Source organism: Carassius gibelio, chromosome B2 (genome assembly GCF_023724105.1).
Source record: "Carassius gibelio isolate Cgi1373 ecotype wild population from Czech Republic chromosome B2, carGib1.2-hapl.c, whole genome shotgun sequence".
Taxonomy (NCBI): domain Eukaryota; kingdom Metazoa; phylum Chordata; class Actinopteri; order Cypriniformes; family Cyprinidae; genus Carassius; species Carassius gibelio.
The window spans coordinates 16,779,274-16,800,206 of NC_068397.1; the positions used below are offsets into that span (position 1 = coordinate 16,779,274).

At 36.8% G+C, this 20,933-nt stretch overlaps 2 protein-coding genes across 3 annotated transcripts in view; one reads left to right on the forward strand and one right to left on the reverse strand.

Annotated features, from left to right (window-relative positions):
- The window catches only part of slc7a14a (solute carrier family 7 member 14a), a 28,559-nt gene extending 11,029 nt beyond the window's left edge, over positions 1–17,530 (forward strand). For both annotated transcript variants that reach the window (XM_052549410.1, XM_052549411.1), the window contains 6 exons: positions 3,993–4,229; positions 5,923–6,140; positions 6,265–6,411; positions 8,590–8,798; positions 9,751–10,628; positions 12,423–17,530. In XM_052549410.1, coding sequence (XP_052405370.1) covers positions 3,993–4,229; positions 5,923–6,140; positions 6,265–6,411; positions 8,590–8,798; positions 9,751–10,628; positions 12,423–12,799 — 2,066 coding nt within the window. In that variant the 3' untranslated portion in view covers positions 12,800–17,530. The remainder of the gene's footprint in view (positions 1–3,992; positions 4,230–5,922; positions 6,141–6,264; positions 6,412–8,589; positions 8,799–9,750; positions 10,629–12,422) is intronic.
- Positions 17,531–18,041: 511 nt separating this feature from the next.
- Positions 18,042–20,241, reverse strand: cldn11a (claudin 11a). Its single transcript, XM_052549412.1, has 3 exons — positions 19,813–20,241; positions 19,330–19,494; positions 18,042–18,861 (listed from the first exon to the last, which is right to left on the reverse strand). The coding sequence occupies exons 1-3, from the start codon at positions 20,036–20,038 to the stop codon at positions 18,605–18,607; spliced, it is 648 nt and encodes a 215-aa protein (XP_052405372.1). The 5' UTR covers positions 20,039–20,241; the 3' UTR covers positions 18,042–18,604.
- Between the last annotated feature and the right edge of the window lie 692 nt (positions 20,242–20,933).

Below are 20,933 nucleotides of genomic sequence, written 5' to 3' on the forward strand. Positions count from 1 at the left end.
TCCTGAGTCAGGCTTTAGCTGAGTGAACACATGTATAACTTTATGCCTCCTGACGTGTAGCGATGACGCACGCTGAACTGGCTCATTAGGTTTACAGGTTGAAGCTGCGCACAGCAGGCTGCACCCAAAATAGAGCTGGAGTGAAAATCCATTTAGTTTTCCCTGTGGATACCAACATAAAGAACCCAAAAATGAAAGGGAGGGAAAAATTAAAGGGATATTTTTTCCTGTATGCAGCTGACCTTTCCACTCATGGAAACAGAAACAGAATTTAGAGAGTATTTGTCTTTATAGCCATTAGATATACAGTGTACTCCACTAATATTAGCATCCTCTGTAAATATTAGCAAAATTGGCCATTGAAAAAGTCTTTAATTTATACCATCTTTCTAGATGGTCCAAAAAAGAACCTTCAATTAAAGTAAAATAATTCTAAGAAAAAATATTCTTAACTTCCATACTGTACAGTATGTGCTCACAAATTTGACATCTATAAGGTTTTTTAATTTTTTTTTTTTAAAGTCTCATCAAGGCTGCATTTATTTTTATTAACAGTAAAACAATAATATTGTGAAATATTATTTCAAAGTAAAATAGCTGTTTTTGATTTTATTAGAACATTTTATTTATTCCTGTGATGTTAAAGCTGAATTTACAGCATCATTTCTCCATTCTTCAGATATCATTCTAAAATGCTGATGTGCTTAAGAAATGATTATTTATATTATTCAAAATTTCTGTTATTATCATTGTTGAAAAATGCTGCTAAATATTTTTGTGGAACTTTTTTGGATACTATTTTCAAGATTCTTTGATGAATAGCATTTATTTGAAAATTAAATATAAATGTTTTGTAATATTAAAAAGGTATTTACTGTCAATTCTGATCATTTTGAGTGTTATAATAGAAAATAGGGGTGTAACTGTACACAAACATGGCAGTTTGGTACGTACTTCAGTTTTGATGTCATGGTTTAATATGTTTTTGGTACAGCAGATTTATTTAAACATACGTTAATTAAGACATCCCTATAACAGGTAAAGTAAAATATAATGAGTATATAACCTAATATTTCGTGCAATGCTTTTCTCTTGACTTAATTTCTCTAGCGAACTAACAAGCTGTGAACACTGATTACTTGCCTGAGGTAAATGAAATGCTGCGTGACATTTTGTTTTGACGTCTTTCTGTGGTTGAAAAACTGATTGAGTGATTACATGAGGCATGAGTTCTTTAATGTTTATTTTGCAATAAAAATATTAGTAAAGAGCAGTGGCACATGTGGCACATATGCAAAAAAATTGTATGCCCCCCCCCCAACCCCACCCTACATCAAAGAAACATTTATAAACGTTCACTGTAGCGTATCAAAAGACAACAATAACATAAAAAAACACTCTACCCAACAACGTTTTCGCAAACAGGACAGAACAACAACAAAAAAAGTCTAAAATAACGAAGACTCAGCCATTGTCAATGATACACTACTGCAAGCAAACACAAACAATCTTGGCACGTCTGCCTGAAATGTAAAAAAACTAAACTGCTCACTCATTTTAGTTGCATTCTCCGGGCCTTTCTTTCAGCAAATTCATTCATGATGCCCTTGGTGTTTAATTCACAGCTTCGTGAATTCTCAATGAGGAGAATAGCCAGTCCTGAGGGTCTGTTCTGCAACATGCTGCTCAACAAGTGCTTCAGTTTTGAAAAATAGCGCTCCGCTGAAGCAATTAATAGAGATAGTAAGAAAGAGAACTAATGCACATGTCGCTGAAGCTAGATATAATATAGTTGTTTTCAACAGTTGTCTTCCCAGAGATCTGTCTTTTAAAGGCTGCACGGAATGCTATCAATTGTTGTGGAAGGGCTGGAGATGAGTCTTCATTGTATCTCTCCACTAACCTCCATGCCCCCTCGTATATAGTGCTCTTCTCCTCAGTTGCAAGTATGAGTGACTGGACCACTCCGAACAAATTGGCAATTGATTACAAAGCTGAAAATCGCCGGCTGGGAAATGATGATGTCTAGGCAAGCGTTAAATACGTTTACCTTGAAGTAACTTTCAGCATCTTCCAAACACTCATCCTGACAGAATTATTCGGAATGGCGCTTTACCCTTCTAATTCTTTAATTTCCAAAGGTTTGTTTCACTCCACGCTTCTCAGCCATGAATTTTGCTGTTGCTTTTGCCTCCTCGATTTTCTTGGAACCTTGTCTCTGCAATGGCAGTGTCAAGTAACTCTGTAACTTTATGAAGGTCAGCATACTTTTCTTGTAGCATTTTTGAAATGACATTGATCTGTTCCTGAACTTCACTTTGAAGGATTATAATAAAAACGAAGTCAGATCTTTCCATCAGCCTTATCAAAGCCATGGCCTCGTTGCACTCATCTGCCTTTTTACTGGTAAGTGAAATTTTGGTCAGGGCCTTCAACAGGTCAACATATCTGTATCTGATTACAGACACAGCATCATTGAGTGATGCCCACCTATCAGCACACAGTTTTTTAAGCGTGACACCCGTAGTGAGTTTTTCAGTCATTTCAGCCAATACATTCCACCTCTTTATACTGTGTGCAAAAACACATCACATTTTTCCATGTTGTTGTAAATCTTTGTCAGCTTTGCTATTGACTTGACTGAATTATCGAGGACCAGATTTAAGTTATGGGCAGTGCAGTGTACATATGCAGCCTTTGACTCTTCTTTATCCTTGCCTGAACTCCATGTATATGCCACTCAAAATCGCAAAATCAAATCCTTGGCCGCGGCATTTAGAAATATCAAGACTTTTTTCCTCATCCAAACATATAATTTCATGGGCTATTGTGCAGTGGATGAGTCAGGTATTTGTAGGAATCCCAGAAAAGACTAGTTGATTTTCACTACCGTTGCAGCTCCCTTACTATCTCTCTCTATGGTTACATACCAAAAGACTTGACTCATCTGATCCACTTTAGATACATCTTGAGTTGTATCCATGATCACTGAGAAAAAAAACTCTGCCTTAATGTCACTGATAATTAATTTTTTGGACATTCTCAGAGAGTATACCTTTAAGTTCATTTTGGTTTTCTGGGCTGAGATACTTAATGGAACCAGCAGTGCGACTGAGCAGTTCCTTCAAATATGGATCATTCTTGGCCAGTAGGTTGATAGGTTCTAGTTCCTTTTGTCCATGCTATATTGTAGCTTTAGTGACTGCAGTCAAGATTGTGGTAGCTGAATACCAGCTTTTGTTGTAGTGGAGTAAAAACTTGTTGAAAAGCAATGGATGGATCTCGAGGAAATGGACTGGGGGGTTTGCATGATGCTTGTGACACAATAAAATGCTTTACTTGGCCATCTGTTAGTGTTTCTGGATAGTGTCCTTTATATGTTGTGTAACCCGCCAACATATTTCCCACCAAATATCCATCTTTTGGCTCATCTGCGGCTGCTTCTTCACTTCCCTAGTCCTGGAACCTCATCAAGCTGTCAGCCTCGTTGTTCTCATCCAAAGATATGCAGCTGCTGATTTTAGTTGACAAAACTTTCCTCTCACCTTCAACATCAGTGTAATTTAACCAATTAGCTTTTGCCATTTTATAAGAAAACTTTAATTCAATCTGGTTCCATTCTGGTGTGCAACTGCCACTTTTCACCATTCAATGTTTCACTCAAAAAATACATCACATTACATCAACTTGAAGGGATATGATATATATTGCTTTATAGCACTGTGTCAGAGAGTACACCTTGGAATGAATGTAGAAACAGATAATGCTTATCTTTTCCACTGAAGTGGGGTTTACAGGGATTCAGTCTGTAAAGAGGGATTTCTCTCCTTTTATCTGGTCCACTGGGATTCTATGAGTTTGACATTTGAGAATTGATCTGCCAATAATAAAATCAATAATTCCTTCTCAGCAACCAGTTAGACATATGAATGCTTATACTGATAACCTCCAGGAGTGCAGGTGTTACAGTAATCATTGCTATCTCTCCACAGGGGTGTGCTATGCTGAATTTGGTGTGCGAGTGCCTAAAACCACAGGATCAGCATATACTTACAGCTATGTGACAGTGGGAGAATTCGTGGCTTTTTTTATTGGCTGGAATCTGATTTTGGAGTATCTGATTGGTACAGCAGCAGGAGCCAGTGCACTCAGCAGTATGTTTGACTCGCTGGCCAATCACAGCATCAGCGGCTTCATGATCAACCACATAGGAACGCTCAACGGCTTGGGTGAGCTGCATTAATATTATTATAAAGTTGTGCTTAAAACATAACCATAAAAGTCTGAGACCTGGATTCGTTTTAAAAGGAATATTTTACCAAATGAAAATTAATTGCAAATGTACTCATCCTCAGGCCATCTGAGATGTAGATAGGTTTGTTTCTTTATCTGTTATTATTAAATCCAGCCTGTTTTCCAACTGAGTAAAAACGACTGAGTTCATGTCTCAGAGTGTTGCAGCTTTTGGTAATGACACTAATAACCTTGACACATACACACACACTCAGCAATTACAACTCAAGCTACAGTAAGCTTAATTTATCAATAGACTGGAGCTAATGGTGCTGCAGAAAAGAAAAGGCACCTCTAACTTTAGCCGTCAATAGTCTGGTGACAATGGCAATGTGAAGAAAGCTTGTTAAAACAGAGCAACCTTCCTCACAGCTTCTGTTAAACTGTGAAACAGCTGCTCCACTTTCGGAATCAATCGGCAATTTCCTATCGGCAATTTCAGAAAAGGAAAAAATAAGCAATTTCTTAGGCTGGGCATTTGCTATTAAAATTAGGTCAGAAATATTTTTTTAAAGCAGATATGATCTGAAGCAAATTCTAGAGCTTGACATATTCTTGTTTTGCTAAATATTCATGTGAAAAAGGTTATGCAATCATCTTTTCAAATGTTTCACACATGAATAAATGAATAATACTATTTAAGAAGTGTTTTATTTTTTTTTTACATATTAATGTTTTAATATGGTTGAAATGTATGGTTTCATTAAAGTAAAGTAATTAAAATGTATTATTGTTTAGAATGTCACACATTTCTCTCACATCAATATACTGTATATAGCTCCCCTATCAAAGGGATTGTCTTTTTTGGGGGACCTTGTCATTAAAAACCCTTGACCTTCAAAGATTTGAGTTGTCAAATACCTGTAGATCCTCAGACTACAGATGAAGGAATGCAATATTAATATTGGCTACTCTAGAAATGACAATATTTGCTTCCTGCATTCCATGTTTGGTTTGCAGACAGATATTACATATAAACATATCATGCCAAAATACACAATCTTACTCAGCCAGCACCTGTCGCAAAATCTCTTCTTTTACTTTAACCAATCCCTTTCCTCTGAGAATCAAATATCCCTCCATCTGTGTGTGTCTCTGCACACATGTAGCAGCCACGTTATGGTTCATAGTCATTTCCGCTTAAGGCCTGGTTAGTATGCTGAGTATTTTTAGAAATGGATGGTTTATTCATGATGGCATTGAGTGGTCATATGAGGACTGTCTGTTGTCAAGTTGTGAAAACAGCTGTCTATCTATCTATCTATCTATCTATCTATCTATCTATCTATCTATCTATCTATCTATCTATCTATCTATCTATCTATCTATCTATCTATCTATCTATCTATCTATCTATCTATCTATCTATCTGTCGTTCTACTGTTCTATCGTTCTTACATTCTGTCTAGTGTTGTATCTTTCTTTCTATCTATAGTGCTCGTTTATCAACTGTATAGGTTAGAGTCATAAAGTATTTGAGACATCATGAGGCCTAAATAACCTCAAAAATGCTTTTTAAGGAGTGCTTTTTAGGTTTGTTTATGCTTCCAGACAATATTTTATAACCCCAGCATCCAAATTGGTTTAACCAGGTAATTCATTGTAAATTCCTCCTTCCTCACCTCTCAGGTAAAGGGGAGCAGGCGTATCCGGACATCTTGGCCCTGGTCATAGTCATCCTGGTCACAGTGATAGTTGCTCTAGGTGTGAAGAATTCTCTCGGGTTCAACAACGTGCTGAATGTCATCAATCTGGTGGTGTGGGTATTCATAATGATTGCAGGCCTCTTCTTCGTCAGTGTCAGCAACTGGGATGAGGGACGTTTCCTGCCTTATGGCTGGTCAGGGGTAAAGTACATTTCAGATCTTTTATTGAAGTTCAATCTGTTAGAGCAGTTAGTGCCTCTCAGCATAAACACTGAGGAGGAAATTGCATTGTCTTGTAACTATAATAAACTGCTCTGCCCAAAAGGTCATGCAGGGTGCAGCCACTTGCTTCTATGCCTTTATTGGGTTTGACATCATAGCCACCACCGGAGAGGAAGCCAAGAGTCCCAACACCTCCATCCCCTACGCCATCACTGCCTCTCTGGTCACCTGTCTCACTGCCTATGTCTCTGTGAGTAATAGTATATGGTATATTAACCATCACTAATTTTGGGTTATTTTTTTCCATATAGGAATTATGAGACCACATTGAAAATCTGATTTCGTTTTTTTTCATTCAAACACGACAATTCTATCTTTTGGATGTAAAATTGTATTTTATTCAAAAATGTATTCAGGTGATACATTTTTCATTATGTCATTAACAGTCTGTTGATACCTGTATAAGTATCAACTCTTCTCTTTATAAGAATATAAACAATGCATGAGTTTTTATTTAAAAACATAATCTGCAGTGGCATAACTTTTCTTTGTTCATTGAGACTCATTGATTATTCTCTTCATGCAGAATGTTTGAATTTATTACAGTTTTTCTCAGTCGCTTTGGTGCATTTCTCGAATCAAACTCACAATTTGCAAAACAGTAAGTGCATTTCTCAAAACAACTCGTACAAATAGCAAAAATTGTTTAGTCATGTTGTCAATATAACAGTGTACTCTGGAGCGATGTTCTGATGTAAACTATAGCAACATTTTGGATGACAGTAACTGTACTGAACAGTATGCCATATGCTTATGTACGCCATATAATCATTTCAAAAGTACACATCAGAATCAGAATCAGAAATCAGAAAGAGCTTTATTGCCAAGTATGCTTGCGCATACAAGGAATTTGTTTTAGTGACATAAGCTTTCAGTACACAGAGACACCAGCATACAGACAAAAAAAAAAAATTGTAAGCAAATACATAAGTGTATAAACAATTGTGCTATAAATGACACATGCACATTTACACATTACTGTATGTGGGGTATTGACTGAAAGAGACTGGATTGAATTCCCAGTTACACTTTTACTAGTGGTCTGTCCCAAAGAATTATAATAAAAAAAACAATGTCACTGTGATATAGAAATGGAAAAATAAATATGGGCACAAAGATGAAAATAAGTCAATTTTCAGAATGTGTAACTCTTGTGTTGTCCTCTGTCTATACAGTATAAGCTTTCCAACTGAAGATTCATGAGATGAACCTTTGAGCTGAGAAATGGTTTATCATTGGTTTATCATCTACGTTCTCTTCATTAGTAAAGATTCACTTGCACAATTCATGCCAGATTGACAAAAAGTCTAATAATAATGTGTAAAAAAAGGTTTATGACAACTAGATTAACCATTTTACACTGAATGACTTATACGATGAACTAAAGACCCGATGTTTTGAGGGGTAAGACTATTGCACAGAGAACTATATAATAAATTTTGAGCAACATGACATTAGCAACTGATAATGTAGGAAACAACAGAGAATTGTACATAATAATTTGCATGAATGTACCAAAGCATTTGCAACTTGTTCAAAGAAATGAGAAACTGCTTTTTTGATGTGCACAAGTGACACAATGATGTGAGAATTGAACAGGTAGTTTTGAGAGTTTCAATTCTGATCTGAGAAATGTACCAAAGTGACTGAGAAAAACTGTAAAGCTCTCCGGCTTTATCACCATGCAATGCAGTCTGGCTGTAGGAGGTTGTCATAGTAACACAATGGGTGTTAATTCACCAACAGACATCTTTTCTGCATCTCAGAACAATATAATCTATATATTTCATTTCTGTTTTCCTTGTTTTCCTTTGATTTATCTTTTATCTCTCTCAAATTTTTCTCATGTGGGTTTGATTTTAGCTGGAATGAAGTTCCCTTTACTAAAAAGGCTCTTCATTTTCACACCTACAGAACTGTCTGATGTGGAGCAAACTTGTTAGCAGCGTTCACCCCTCCAGATCTCATTCTGTTGTCGTGGAGGCTAATTTTAGCCATACATTTCATTTCTCTGTCTGTATGTTCTGTTCTTTCACAACCTGATGTCTGATGAACAAAAATGAACACATCCATGACACCTGTTTGGTGTTCAGAAACGTTGAAATAAATTCTAGTAATCCTAAACACCAAAAAAAAGAAAAGAAAAGAAAATTGACACCTTGTACTGTTTCAGTCTACTTTGCATAATCTTTCAAAGATTCTCAACATTAGATAATAATTGTCATTTTAACCATGTTCCTCGTTCCACGTTTCATTTCAGTCTGGTCCTAACATTCATAATGGAGGCATTTATTAAAGTCACAGTAACAAAACAACAACAAAAATCCTTCATTCGTAAGGTCAGTGATTCTCACTCTCTTTCTCACAGGTGAGTGTGATCCTCACTCTGATGGTCCCCTACATGGACATCGACACAGATGCTCCACTGATGGAGATGTTTTCTCTACACGGCTTCCAAACTGCCAAATACATAGTGGCCATTGGCTCCATTGCGGGACTGACAGTCAGTTTGTTGGGCTCTCTCTTCCCAATGCCGAGAGTCATCTATGCCATGGCTGGAGATGGTTTGCTCTTCAGGTAAAAAAATGAAATCACAGGGTTAAGTAATGATCTTTGATGATCTGTAATGCGTCTGTCTCCATTATATGTTGCAAATGATTAAAATGCCATTTAAATATCATTCTCTGCTGGAGTCGCGAGCTTCTGCCATCATGCAGTCTCAAAATAAATGCTACTTAGAGCCATGACATTTTAAATCAAAGCCAGAATAATGGGTATGTGTAAGACTTCTTTGATGAAATGAATGTCTGGATGATTCATCCTGTTTACACCTGGTAATACACCCATCACAGGTGATCAGAAGCGGTCAGACAAGATGCATTGCAATATACAGTACACTTGGTAGTAACACCGCTCGAAGCATCTCAAAATGCATCACACTTATATGATCAGAATAAAAGGAGAGGATCTACCTGTAATGAATTTCAGCTGTGCTTCACATCATCTGTCTCACAACATACACTACTGTTTAAAGAAGTCTCTTATGTTTTGATCAAAAATACAGTAAAAATTTTTAATTCATATTAAAAGTATTATTAAATTACTGGCTTCTGTATTAATATATTTAAAAATGTAATTTATCCCTTTGATGGCAAAAATTATTTTCAGCAGCCATTACTTCAGTGTCACATGACTAATATGCTGATTTGGTGCTCAAGAAATATTTATTATTATTATTTTCAGTGCCAAAAACAGGTTTTTAAATATTTTTGGCCCCGCCTGTGAAAACCTAGCTAAAGTTTTTGTGTTTTCTACATAAAATCCTCCTTAAATAATATAAAGAACATTCTGTGAAAAGGCAACCATGATATCTTTAAAATTGGCTATGCATGGCCATGTCAAAGATTTAAATCATACTGAAATTAATGGTTGAAATCAGAATAAAGATCAGCACTCTCACTTCAATGCCATAGCATCGCAGTTATGTTTATGGAGGATTGAAGGTTTCATGTGCATCTGTGTGTTGTAGGTTTCTGGCCAGTGTGAGCACATACACAGAGACTCCTGCAGTGGCTTGTGTTGTGTCGGGCTTCCTCTCGGCTCTCTTGGCTTTGCTCGTCAGTCTGAGGGACCTGATCGAGATGATGTCCATTGGCACTCTGCTAGCCTACACGCTTGTGTCGGTGTGTGTGCTACTGCTGCGTTACCAGCCTGAAGGAGACATTCACGGATTTGTCAACTTCCTCTCTGAGCAGAACACAAAGCGTAAGGAGGGAGTTCTAGCAGAGTGTGAGAAGGAAGCCTGTTCGCCGGTCAATGAGGGCGATGAGTATGGAGGAGCTCCAACAAACACCTGTGGAGCCAAGAACTTGCCATCTCTAGGAGACAACGAGATGCTGATCGGTAAACCTGACAAGTCCACCTACACCTCCAGTCACCCCAACTACGGCACAGTGGACATGTCCTCAGGCATCGAGTCAGGCGAGACAGATAGCGTGTACCTGCTGAAACTAAAGAAGCTGCTGGGACCTCACTATTATACCATGCGCATTCGGCTAGGCCTGCCGGGAAAGATGGACCGGCCCACTATGGCCACTGGCCGCGTCGTCACCCGCTGCGTCATTCTGCTCTTCATCCTCATCTTCTGCTTCTGCTCTCTCATCATCTTCGGGTCGGGTCAGGTCGCTGATGGCCAGTGGTGGGCCGTGCTACTGCTGGTGCTGCTGCTGCTGATCATCACGCTCTTGATCTTCATCATCATTCAGCAGCCGGAGAACCCCAAGCGCCTGCCCTACATGGCTCCCTGTGTTCCCTTCGTCCCGGCCTCTGCCATGCTGGTAAATGTTTACCTCATGCTCAAGCTCTCCACCATTACATGGATCCGTTTTGGCGTATGGTGCTTTGTGGGTGAGTTTCAGTATTATTTCAAATAGACGGGTTTATAGGTTTGGGTTCAGTAAGATACAGTATATGTATTCTTTTTTTCTTTTAAAAAAAACAAAGAAATGGTTAATTTATAATATAGAAATTAATTTTATTCTGCTTCCTTATAACTAACAGTGAAGATATTTATGCTAAAGACTTTTATTTCAGAGAAATGTTGAACTTTTGAACTTCATATAAATCAAAGAATAAAAAAATAAATAAAAATAAGCGGCTTTAAAAACTGTTTATAAATGGTGTTAACAACTGGTAATAATGAGATATAATAAGACATACAATAATAATCAGAAGAAATGTTTCTTGAAATCATCAAATCAGCATGTTAGAATGAGTTCCGAAGGATCGGGTGACATTGAAGACTTGAGAAATTATCCTGAAAATTCAGCTTCGCCATCACAGGAATAAATTATGTTTTAAAACATTAAAATGGAAATTGTTGTACTATTTCACAATATTACACTTTTTTTCTTTTTTTTTCTGTTCAAAAACATGCAGCCTTTATGAGAATGAGTGACTTCATTCCAAAATATAAAATCTCACCAACCTCAAAGTTTTTAAATATAGTGTAGTGTCGGGACAGATGGACCAAAAGTACTTTAAATAAAAACTTTAAATGAGCATGGACTGAATTTCATATAATAAAACCTTGCCAAATTATTATGTTTCTTAATATTTCCTTTTATCTAATTTAAAAACAACATTTAAACATAGTTTTAATTTGCATTAAAACTATTTTCCTATGTTATAAATATAACGTTCCTTCGTGTTTCTTCCAAGCTTTGTAATATTGCTCAAAACAGTTCCCTAATGACATCATCCTACATAAAGTGACATAATATTTACATTTACATTAAGTCATTTTGCAGATAATTTTATCCAAAGCAACTTACAAATGAGGACAATAAAAGCAATCAAAATCAACAAAAGAGCAATGATATGCAAGTGCTATATCAAGTCTCAGTTAGCTTAACTTAGTACACGTAGCAAGGATTTTAGAAAACAGCTAGTGTTAGAGGCTTTTTTTGCTTATAATAAACAAAAAGAAAATAGCTAAAGGACAATTTTTAATATAACTCTGATTGGATTATTCTGAAAGAGGAAAGTCACACACACCTACAGTAGGATGCTTCGAGGGTGAGTAGAAGATGGATGAATTTTCATTAAATAAACATCCGTAATTATCACCAATGGAATTAAAAAAATTATTTCATTTATTTAGTAAGTCACTTTAGTTGGTTGGTTGGTTCAGTTTTTCTAAAATTGATAATATAATTTAATATGTTTTATATTAATTTTGAAAGATTGTAAAAATCAGAATTAACTTCATATTGACACCTTCATCAAAACTGTTATTCCCTCACTGAGCAGTTTCTAGTATTAGCTCATTGTTTCCATCCTGTTCATTTTGCCATTTTTCAAATAATTATAAATAAGTTATAATTAATATATACCTGTATTCTTGGTGAACTATTTTATAGAAATACTTCCTTAAATTGCATTTTACAGTAGAATTTACAGAGGTCAAAACTCAAACTGCAAAACAGGAATGACCCACATGTTCCTATTGTTGGTCACCACTGGTCTCCAACAGCCCCTTATCTTATATGAGCAGACTAATACCTCCACTATTACTCATTTGCTATATCTGGCTGAGATAAACCTTTGATAAGTGAGAAAAAACACTCATCAGCAACATTTGTGCTGTAGCATATGCATGTGTGCATTGTTTTTGTTGTATCTGTGTGTTCGTCTCTGCAGGTGTTTTGATCTACTTTGGCTACGGAATGTGGAACAGCACCCTGGAGATCACGGCACGCGAGGAAGAGGCCCATGCCAGCACATACCAGCGCTATGACATGGGTGTGGACGAAAACGTTGCAGTGGATGATGATTTGTACCCTTCTGGAGAAGGAGGGGCATTCCAAAGCTGGGGCTCCCATGAGGGCAAAGGTGGGCACCAGAAACAACAACGCCAGGAGCAGAGTGAACCTCAGCCTGACGGCCTGGACAGGGTGGACAACCACAGGACCTCCTCTTCCGCCACACACAGCAGGGCCAAAAACAAAGCTGGCAAACCCAGTCCAGGCTTTGAGGCATTAGTAGTCGACGACGATTTGGACGATCCCTTGGAATGAGAATGTAATCCAAATGTACTCGCCTGCCAGCAACTGCAGAACCTTGGGCTAGGTTGTTATGTCTCTGAAATGAGTTTGTATTTTATTCCTATTCCTTAATTTGCAGCCTTTTTCACTACTGATAGGATCATGAGAATGCACAAGATGGGACTGAACTTTTAGAAGGCTTTTTTTGACCACACAGAACCTAAACAGCCTAAATATTCTTTCTTCAAATTAAATCAATTTTAACATTTAGATCCCTAATTCTCACTAAATCATTTTATCCAACTCTTAAATATGTATAATCTATTGTTTCACTTGAAATTCCCCCTAACTCAAATTACAGAAACTAGCATGGAATTTATTATCCGTTGAGTAGTTTATTACTGCCCAGTAAGTTATCACACTCCCACAGCGGTTCCCAGTATGAGCGTTTTTCAGCTGTCAGGAGGATGTCCGTTTACAGGTCACTTCCTGAAGTCTATTAGCCCCAACACTATGTAGGGTCAATATAAAACCAGGAAACATGTGAAGCCCAAAACACTTAAAGCGATTTGCACACTTGTGTTTTTCAGTAAGCAGCTGTTTTAATATTGAATACAAAAAAGTTAATTCTGAGAAGCAAAGATAGATGGTAATCATAAAATGCGACTGGAATTGATAGTGACCCCATTGAATCAAAGGCCTCGCTCAATTCCGCTCTAACTTCTAGCCCAAGTGAGGTTTGGACTGTAGGTTGTCACGAATAGTAATTGGACTTTGCTTGCAATAGTGCCTTCGTCTGTCAGTGTGTGCTTTAAATATGACCATCAAGACGTCCATGCTTGTTTGTTTGTCATTTCTGTTGATGTGGACATATCCATGGGTTTGTTTTCTTGGTGAAGGTGCCTGTCAGCCGTCCTGTGTCACCACCGACCATCCATCCATCTTATGTGCCAGTGACTCCGCTTCATCCTTGCAAGCAGGCAGCTCTGTGTAAATACTGACGGTGTGACCACAGTACGATTTGTGTCTCTCGGCTGGTCAGTGTGTCCGCTGAAAAAAAAAAAACAAAGAAAAAGAAAAAAATCCAGAGAAGAGTTGTAGGAAACCAGAAGGAGTTAACATTGCATGTGGTGGGGAGTGTGATTTTTTGTTTTTATTTGGCTGTGCTCTTCTGCTCTTCCGCCATAATTCATGTGGCGTTTAATTGATCTGTCCAGTCTAACTCTATCTGTGCTACAGCTCTGCCAGCCGAAAAGGGCGGAAAAAAAAACGAAGCCAGGCCTCAAGTCCATACATTTGGAAGGCCACATGTGTTCATAATGCACTGGGCACATCATGCCATATTGCTTTAAATGTCTCCCTCAAATATGTTGAAATGTTAAAAAACAAAAGATTGAGTAGCCGTAAATGATTTGCAGGCTGTGTCCATTGAGTCCCATCGGGTCTACTCTGTAGAGCTTCATTTTGGGGCCTGGGTTGGTTTTGTTCCTTGCATCTGGTCTATGATGTGATTCTTTGTCTTTGCTGTGGCATTTCGCTGAATGTGTAGCATGTTCAGAACAAACTGGCCCAGAGTAAAACTAAGTTTGTGAGTATTTGCATGTGTGGTGAGTGTTGAAAGACTTGATGTAACTCTCAAAAGTAGCATTCTGAGAGATGAGGGTAGCAGCCTGCCCACCGTACACCCCCAAAACCCTCCTGTTCCCGAGTGGCCTCTGTTTACAAAGCAAGCCAAAGTCTGAAACCTTTGTTTACTGAATCCGACAAAAGACACCATTTTACTTCTGTAGAGTAGAACACCATATAACAGTGTGGCGACACGAAATATCGAAGAGAAGTATTTTTTTACAGGCGTTTCATACCTTCAGGTTCTCTGTTGGGGTAGTGTAGCCACCGCTGGTGGTGTTTTTTGTGGGTTCAGAAGAACTTCTAAAGAGAAGTGGTGAAAGCATATATTTTTAAGGAGCTCTTTCTAAAAAGGTTACTGGAGATGTTTGGATTTTGATTTAGTTTTGTGATTTAAATAAATGTTAGCACATAAGAATAGACTTAAAGAGGGCAGGGGATAGGGATAGTTCATCCCGGAATAAATATTCTGTCAGCATTTACTCATCCAAATCTGTAAGGTATTTAGGAAAATGTTTTTTGTCTAAACAACAGAATTCAATGATGTTGTTTTGGATCCCATTGACTTTGGATTTCCCATTGTATAGACAAAAATTGTTTATTTGAGTTCACCAGAAGTCAGATTTGTGAGTAAAAAATGGCATAATATTCATTTTGTCGGTGAACTTTCCTTTTAAGTATGATTCAAATCTACGTACAGAAAAAAAAAATGTCTCTAAAAAAATAAAAAATGTTTCCACTATTGCTTTGAAAGTAAGCTACTATTTGTTATTTGTCTCTGAGAAAAGGTACAGTGTTTGTACTTTGTGAACTATCTTTCCTGCTATCATAGTTTGTTTGGTATATGTTCAGGAAATGTGGAGATTGGCTTCCCTTGCAAATCTGATCTTTGTTTCTGCTGTATATTTTGGTATGAAGTGGATGTATTCTAGTTACAATGATTTTTTTTTAAAGAATCTATTTATTGTTTCTTCTACTTGTGGTTTTGCTCTCCCGTTGCACTGTGTAATGAGATGTTAATATTGCTTCCATGCAACAATGAAAGTCATTTATTGCAGATCAGATAAGCGTGACTCTTGGTTTTCCTTTTGCTTTAAGGGTGTCTCACACAACTCAAAATCAGAGGTAATAAATATGCTCGCATGGGTGGTTTGTGTAAGCGGTGCAGGCCCACTCTGTTTCCTGTGGGGTGGAGCGCTGAGCCTAGAATAACAGCGATCCGAGGGTCGTACCTGAGCACAAAACAAACATGGTCATACTGGGAGGGGCGCTGCTGGCTATGCAGAGGAATGAGATGAAAAGATCGAGACGTACTGTTCCATTATCATTGCTGCAATGTTGGTCGATGTACTACAATATGGTTTGGAGATCTCAAAGCATGTTGTTATGTTCAGTTCATACAGTTCAGACCCGTCTGTCTGTATGGCGCAAACATCGACACAACCTGAAGCACACTCCTTTCATGGGAGGGTCTTCATAAGTGTTATTCCTATGAAGCACTCATAGGACATCATTTGTGTCATCTGTCATCAGCCTGAATCAAATCTAAATGTGATGTCCTTATATTGTACGTCATCAGTTTTAAGGGGAAGACTCCCCTTTTTGTGATGCAAAATATCCTGGTGCTAATCCTGGATGTGACGATGATGGTAAATGCTTTGATGGTGTGTGGGAGATGGTTAAATTTTCCATATATGCTTAAAAACATGTAAATAATATGCACTTTTATGCTTATGCAAACCTATTAGTTGCTTTAATAATAGCACATCCTAAGTCTTACATGTATGCAAGGTGATATTAACTCACTGCTCAAAGTCATTTCCTGTAAGAAGCCTTTTAGTGTTTTCAGAACATTCTGGAAACTGCATGTATTTTTATCATTAACTCCTTTTTTTTTCTATTTTCTTTTTACTGGTGTATTAGGTACACAATATTTTTATTTTTTTAAGCTACTATCAGTTTTCCGAGGAAAACAAAATTAGCGAGTCCTGGTTGCTGAATTTTCATATTAGAAATATGATTATTCTCTTGCAAGAAATGGACCCCTACAGCACTTTGACTTGTGTATGAAGTTGTCATATGTTTGTACAAATGCTGATATACCTTTCTAAAATTATGCAAAGAACATTAAAAGGGTCATGAAACCCACAGTAATCAGTTTTCATACATTTTGAGACATCCGACATAGACTTTAGTTAACAAATATTTATTGATTAATTGATTAATTGATTCTGACTCAATATTAATTTCAAATCTGGTGCCATGAATAGCTGGTTCCCCTCTTAACAATTGGGTCCACACTTGGGAATAGTACTTATATTGTACAACAGGTGATTTTATTAAATGTATTTTACATTCAATATTTTATTCGTTTTTTTATTTTTTTATTTGCATGTTCTTAAATAATGAAAGATGATAGATGTTTTAATCCAGCAGGCTAACAGGCTAGTGGTATGCTAAGCTAGTATGCTGAGCAGTTAAAGAATGAGGAATATTTCACACTATATATCTTGGTAAATTATTAGACAAAAAAAACGTAATTAGATTATTAACTTAAGGTAATTAGAGTCATATTTACGTAATTAAGATGACATATATGGGCCTAGTGTGTATGTTTTGTTTGAGCTCACATTAAAAGTCCTTTCAGCCTGTACAATCATTAGGTGGACACATTTATGCTAGGGGGGCTCTTTTGTTCATGACACCAAATACAAAACAAATGGACCCAAAATTAATAAATGATCTACTTTATGCTTCAGATGAACAACCATGTATATTATCTGCAACACACAGTATTTGTTAACCTTTTAAAATTTGTTAGTGTTTCATGACCCTTTAAAAAAGTGCTAAACAACGTTTCTCCAATCAAGGCTGTATTAACAATAACTTTTCATCTTCCTGATTCCTTCTAATTCAAATCAATATCTGCTTTATTTTTACCCACCCTCTGCTTTTAGGTTGTTATTTTCAGCCATATCTGGAAAAGAAAAATATTGTAGATTCCAATAGAATTTTTTATTGAATTTTCTTCACCCCAAACTACCTCTAACCAAAGACTGAATGTATAAGATCAATGAAAAGCAATATTTGACACCTAAACATCATGCTACACGGATAAATCATACTGTAGTGGTTAAATTTGCTGTTTTCTTTTTTACACAATGTATAAAAGCTTTCACGTGTTGTTTATATGCTCAGCCATTTTTGTCTGTATATCCACTGAAACTCCATGAATTACAGGAAGCATTCAGTGCAAGGACCCCAACCAGAGAACAAAGACGAAGACTTGTCGCATAAATCTTCCTTTATGGCCAAATGTGACCGTTAACCTTTAATCAGCGCTGTCTGCCAGTCATTGAGTTGCCCGTTGGTCGTAATGGGGTGAGTTTCTCATTGGAGTAAGAGAAATCGATATGCGTACATGTCTTGGGTGCCTGAACTGTATGTGCGTCTCGAGTGGTTTCAGAGAGAATGAATGAGAGGTTTAATGATGATGCACTACACCTGCCTGGGCATCTGACAGCAGACGCTGCGTTCTAGACAGTATACAGTCCTGCGGAGAGCAATTCAGTTCAGTTTCCCAGCACAGAGGGTTTCATTTATAAAAATGACATGTCACCTATAATCAAAAAAAACTATTTCACAGGCATTTTCACATGGACAACATTGTTTATTACAACAAACTTAATAAAAACTGCATACCAGTATTACAATAAATAATATTGCTAAATAATTACTGCTTTGGTCCAATTTTGGTATAGTTTCATTTGGACGGCTATTCTGAAATTTTTTCAAAACAAATATATAGCTGTACAAACAGACCGAAATACACTTAAAGATTTAGAATAAAAACAACACTGGCAATACTGTTAGTATTCATATAAAAATGCAAAAACGAGTTTCTTACTACAAAAATAGGACTTAGAATGGCACATTGTACTGAGCAGAATCAGTAGAAGACCCTTTAAACACTGAATCATTCATTGCAGTTCCTTCACCAGTAACTGTTCTTTCTTATGTAACATTTGGGAGACTAACCCTGCTGAAATATCAAAAGGTCAGAGTTTAGCTGTACGATAACTATCCAAAGAACCACCACTGTAGATTTAGCATTTTTGAAACAAGAAGCAGTGGAAAGAGAGAGAGAGAGAAAGAGAGAGAGAGAGAGCAAAAACGGAGTAGAAAATCAGCTCTGAGCAGCAATCTCGAAGCTTAAACATGGGCACTTTTGGCGTGGTTAGTGGAGGCGGGGCCGGAATGAGCGGGGCCCTGTTTGGAGTAGTAGAACCGATTGTTGTCAGTGTATGTAGCAGGGGTGTCCACTGAACAGCAGGTGATCATACAGCCTCCCAGCAAACAAAGTGCAGTGCCCACCCACCCCGAATACAGCGAGAAGCCGAAGGACATCAACCCCCTCTCATGATGGGCCCCGATGGGAAACCACACAGTGGAGACGACGCCGCAAAAAGCTGAGGAGGACAAAACACACTTAACATTCAAATCCACCTTATTTTGTTAAATGTTGCATTATGACATTAATCTAAGTGATAGAAAGACACATTAGAAAGGTTAAAAACTGTCCTGGCTGGCTCTTTTTGTGGATTACAGATTTATTCATCTAAAGGAAAATCTGTATATATATATATATATATATATATATATATATATATATATATATATATATATATATATATATATATGTGTGTGTGTGTGAATATTTAAAGCTAATTAGAGTTTAATATTGATGAAATAGGTTCAGTCCTCAAAGACTCATTATTACAGAAATTATACGTTTTATTTCATTGGAACAGCAGGCCATGTATGTTTGGCGAACATCTTCACTAAATATTACATTTGCCATATGCTAACAGTATGTTATTGTGCTTTTTTTGAGCGCAGTATGAGCTTATTTTTTACAAATACACATACAAGCTTACCAGTCAGCAGTATTATGGTTCCTCCGAGCACTGATCGTTTGTTCTTGGCGCTTTCTGGTTCACTTCCGAGGTTAATACAGGACATGGACATGAGCACGAGCGCGACAGCAGGCAATCCCAGAATCGATGCTGTGACCATTAACGCTCGAGATGTCTGGATGTACGCTTAAAAATAGAAGAAAATTACGTAAACATTTTATTCTTGATTCCATAACAATAAAACAATTCAATTAAACACATTTTTAGATTAACTATATTTAGATATGTTAGATAAATAGTGTAGGTAACGATGCTACTATATGCATTATTTAAAAACACATTTTAAAACATCAAATTTTACACATTTAATGTTTGATATTTTATTTAAGAAACTATTTAAGGCCTATATGTCATTTTTAGTTATGCTCGTGTATTAAATATTGAAACTGTATTATTTTGTAATGGTTTTCATTACAAAAAAAAAAAGTATTATTTCACACGTACCTGGTAGCTCGAGAATCTGGGTGAGTGTGATGCAGTGATACAGCGCAGTAGAGATCACACAGTCTGCCCACAAACCTTTGGCCTCAAGTTCATCCATCTTCTTACAGGTGTTCATGTTATATTTACAAGTGACTACCCATTCATTAGTGGCAGTGGCGATGATAAGCCCGATCCAACCAAGAAAACTCATCACAAAGCCTGTGAACTGTAAGCAAGTATTTGCCATGGTGTATAGAGTGCGCAAAAATGTGTACAATAGTTGGGGAAAAAGTACTCTTTGAAGTAGTTGATAATCAGAATATCTAAAAACCAGACAGGTTACTTCGCAGAATTTATAAGTGGTAATATCCAGGTAAATTAATCCATTGCGTAAAAATCATGATGAGTTGTAGATCCTTCTGGTGCGCAGTATTCCAAGCTGATAGAACATGAGAGAACCGTTAGCAGAGCTTTTATAGTGGAACTACAGAGACAAAAGAACTGTCAGCCAATCACATGAGTACAGACACTTCCCAAGGTTACTCCTTATCTCTTATTTTTCTCTCTCCTCTTTATCTCCTTTCATGTTTATAGTCTGTAATGTAATACTAAAGGACAAGTATAGAATGTATAAAACTGACGAATTACGCTTTACAAATTAATCCTCAATACGCCAAGTACTGTAAAAAGTTATGTTTGCTCAAGTGGCTTTGGCACCTCTGACTCCATCATGTCATTAATGGATGTGTGATATATGCTGCCCTCTGGTGGCTAATTTCTCAGATTTGAGGATCAATTATTTATTAATAAATTACATTAAAATATATGCTCTTTACCCCGTTACTGTTTTTCTTGTAAAATTTAAAGTATAAAATATACAGTAGATACTTTAAAAGGTCTGTACACTGATATCGTTTCAACCAAATCCACATTTATATGTGTATCTAAAATTAATATTTACATATTTGTAATATTAATTGATTTATTTATTATTTTAAAATGATTCAAGACATTTTAACATCAAATCACTGTCTCTGGTTATAATACAAGTGAAACATTTCAGTAAAATAAGTAATCTCATCTGAAACAAGAGGGAACGAACAGTACAGTTTACAACCAAAACAGTCCAAACCAGTTCCAAA

What these genes read in the sequence shown, in the direction of transcription:
- cldn11a (XM_052549412.1), bottom strand. Translation starts at nt 20,038, where the DNA reads ATGGCAAATACTTGCTTACAGTTCACAGGCTTTGTGATGAGTTTTCTT. An exon ending in CCAGATTCTCGAGCTACCAG is followed by an intron (nt 19,495 to 19,812) that starts GTACGTGTGAAA and finishes TCTATTTTTAAG; the next exon opens with CGTACATCCAGACATCTCGA. An exon ending in AACCATAATACTGCTGACTG is followed by an intron (nt 18,862 to 19,329) that starts GTAAGCTTGTAT and finishes TGTCCTCCTCAG; the next exon opens with CTTTTTGCGGCGTCGTCTCC.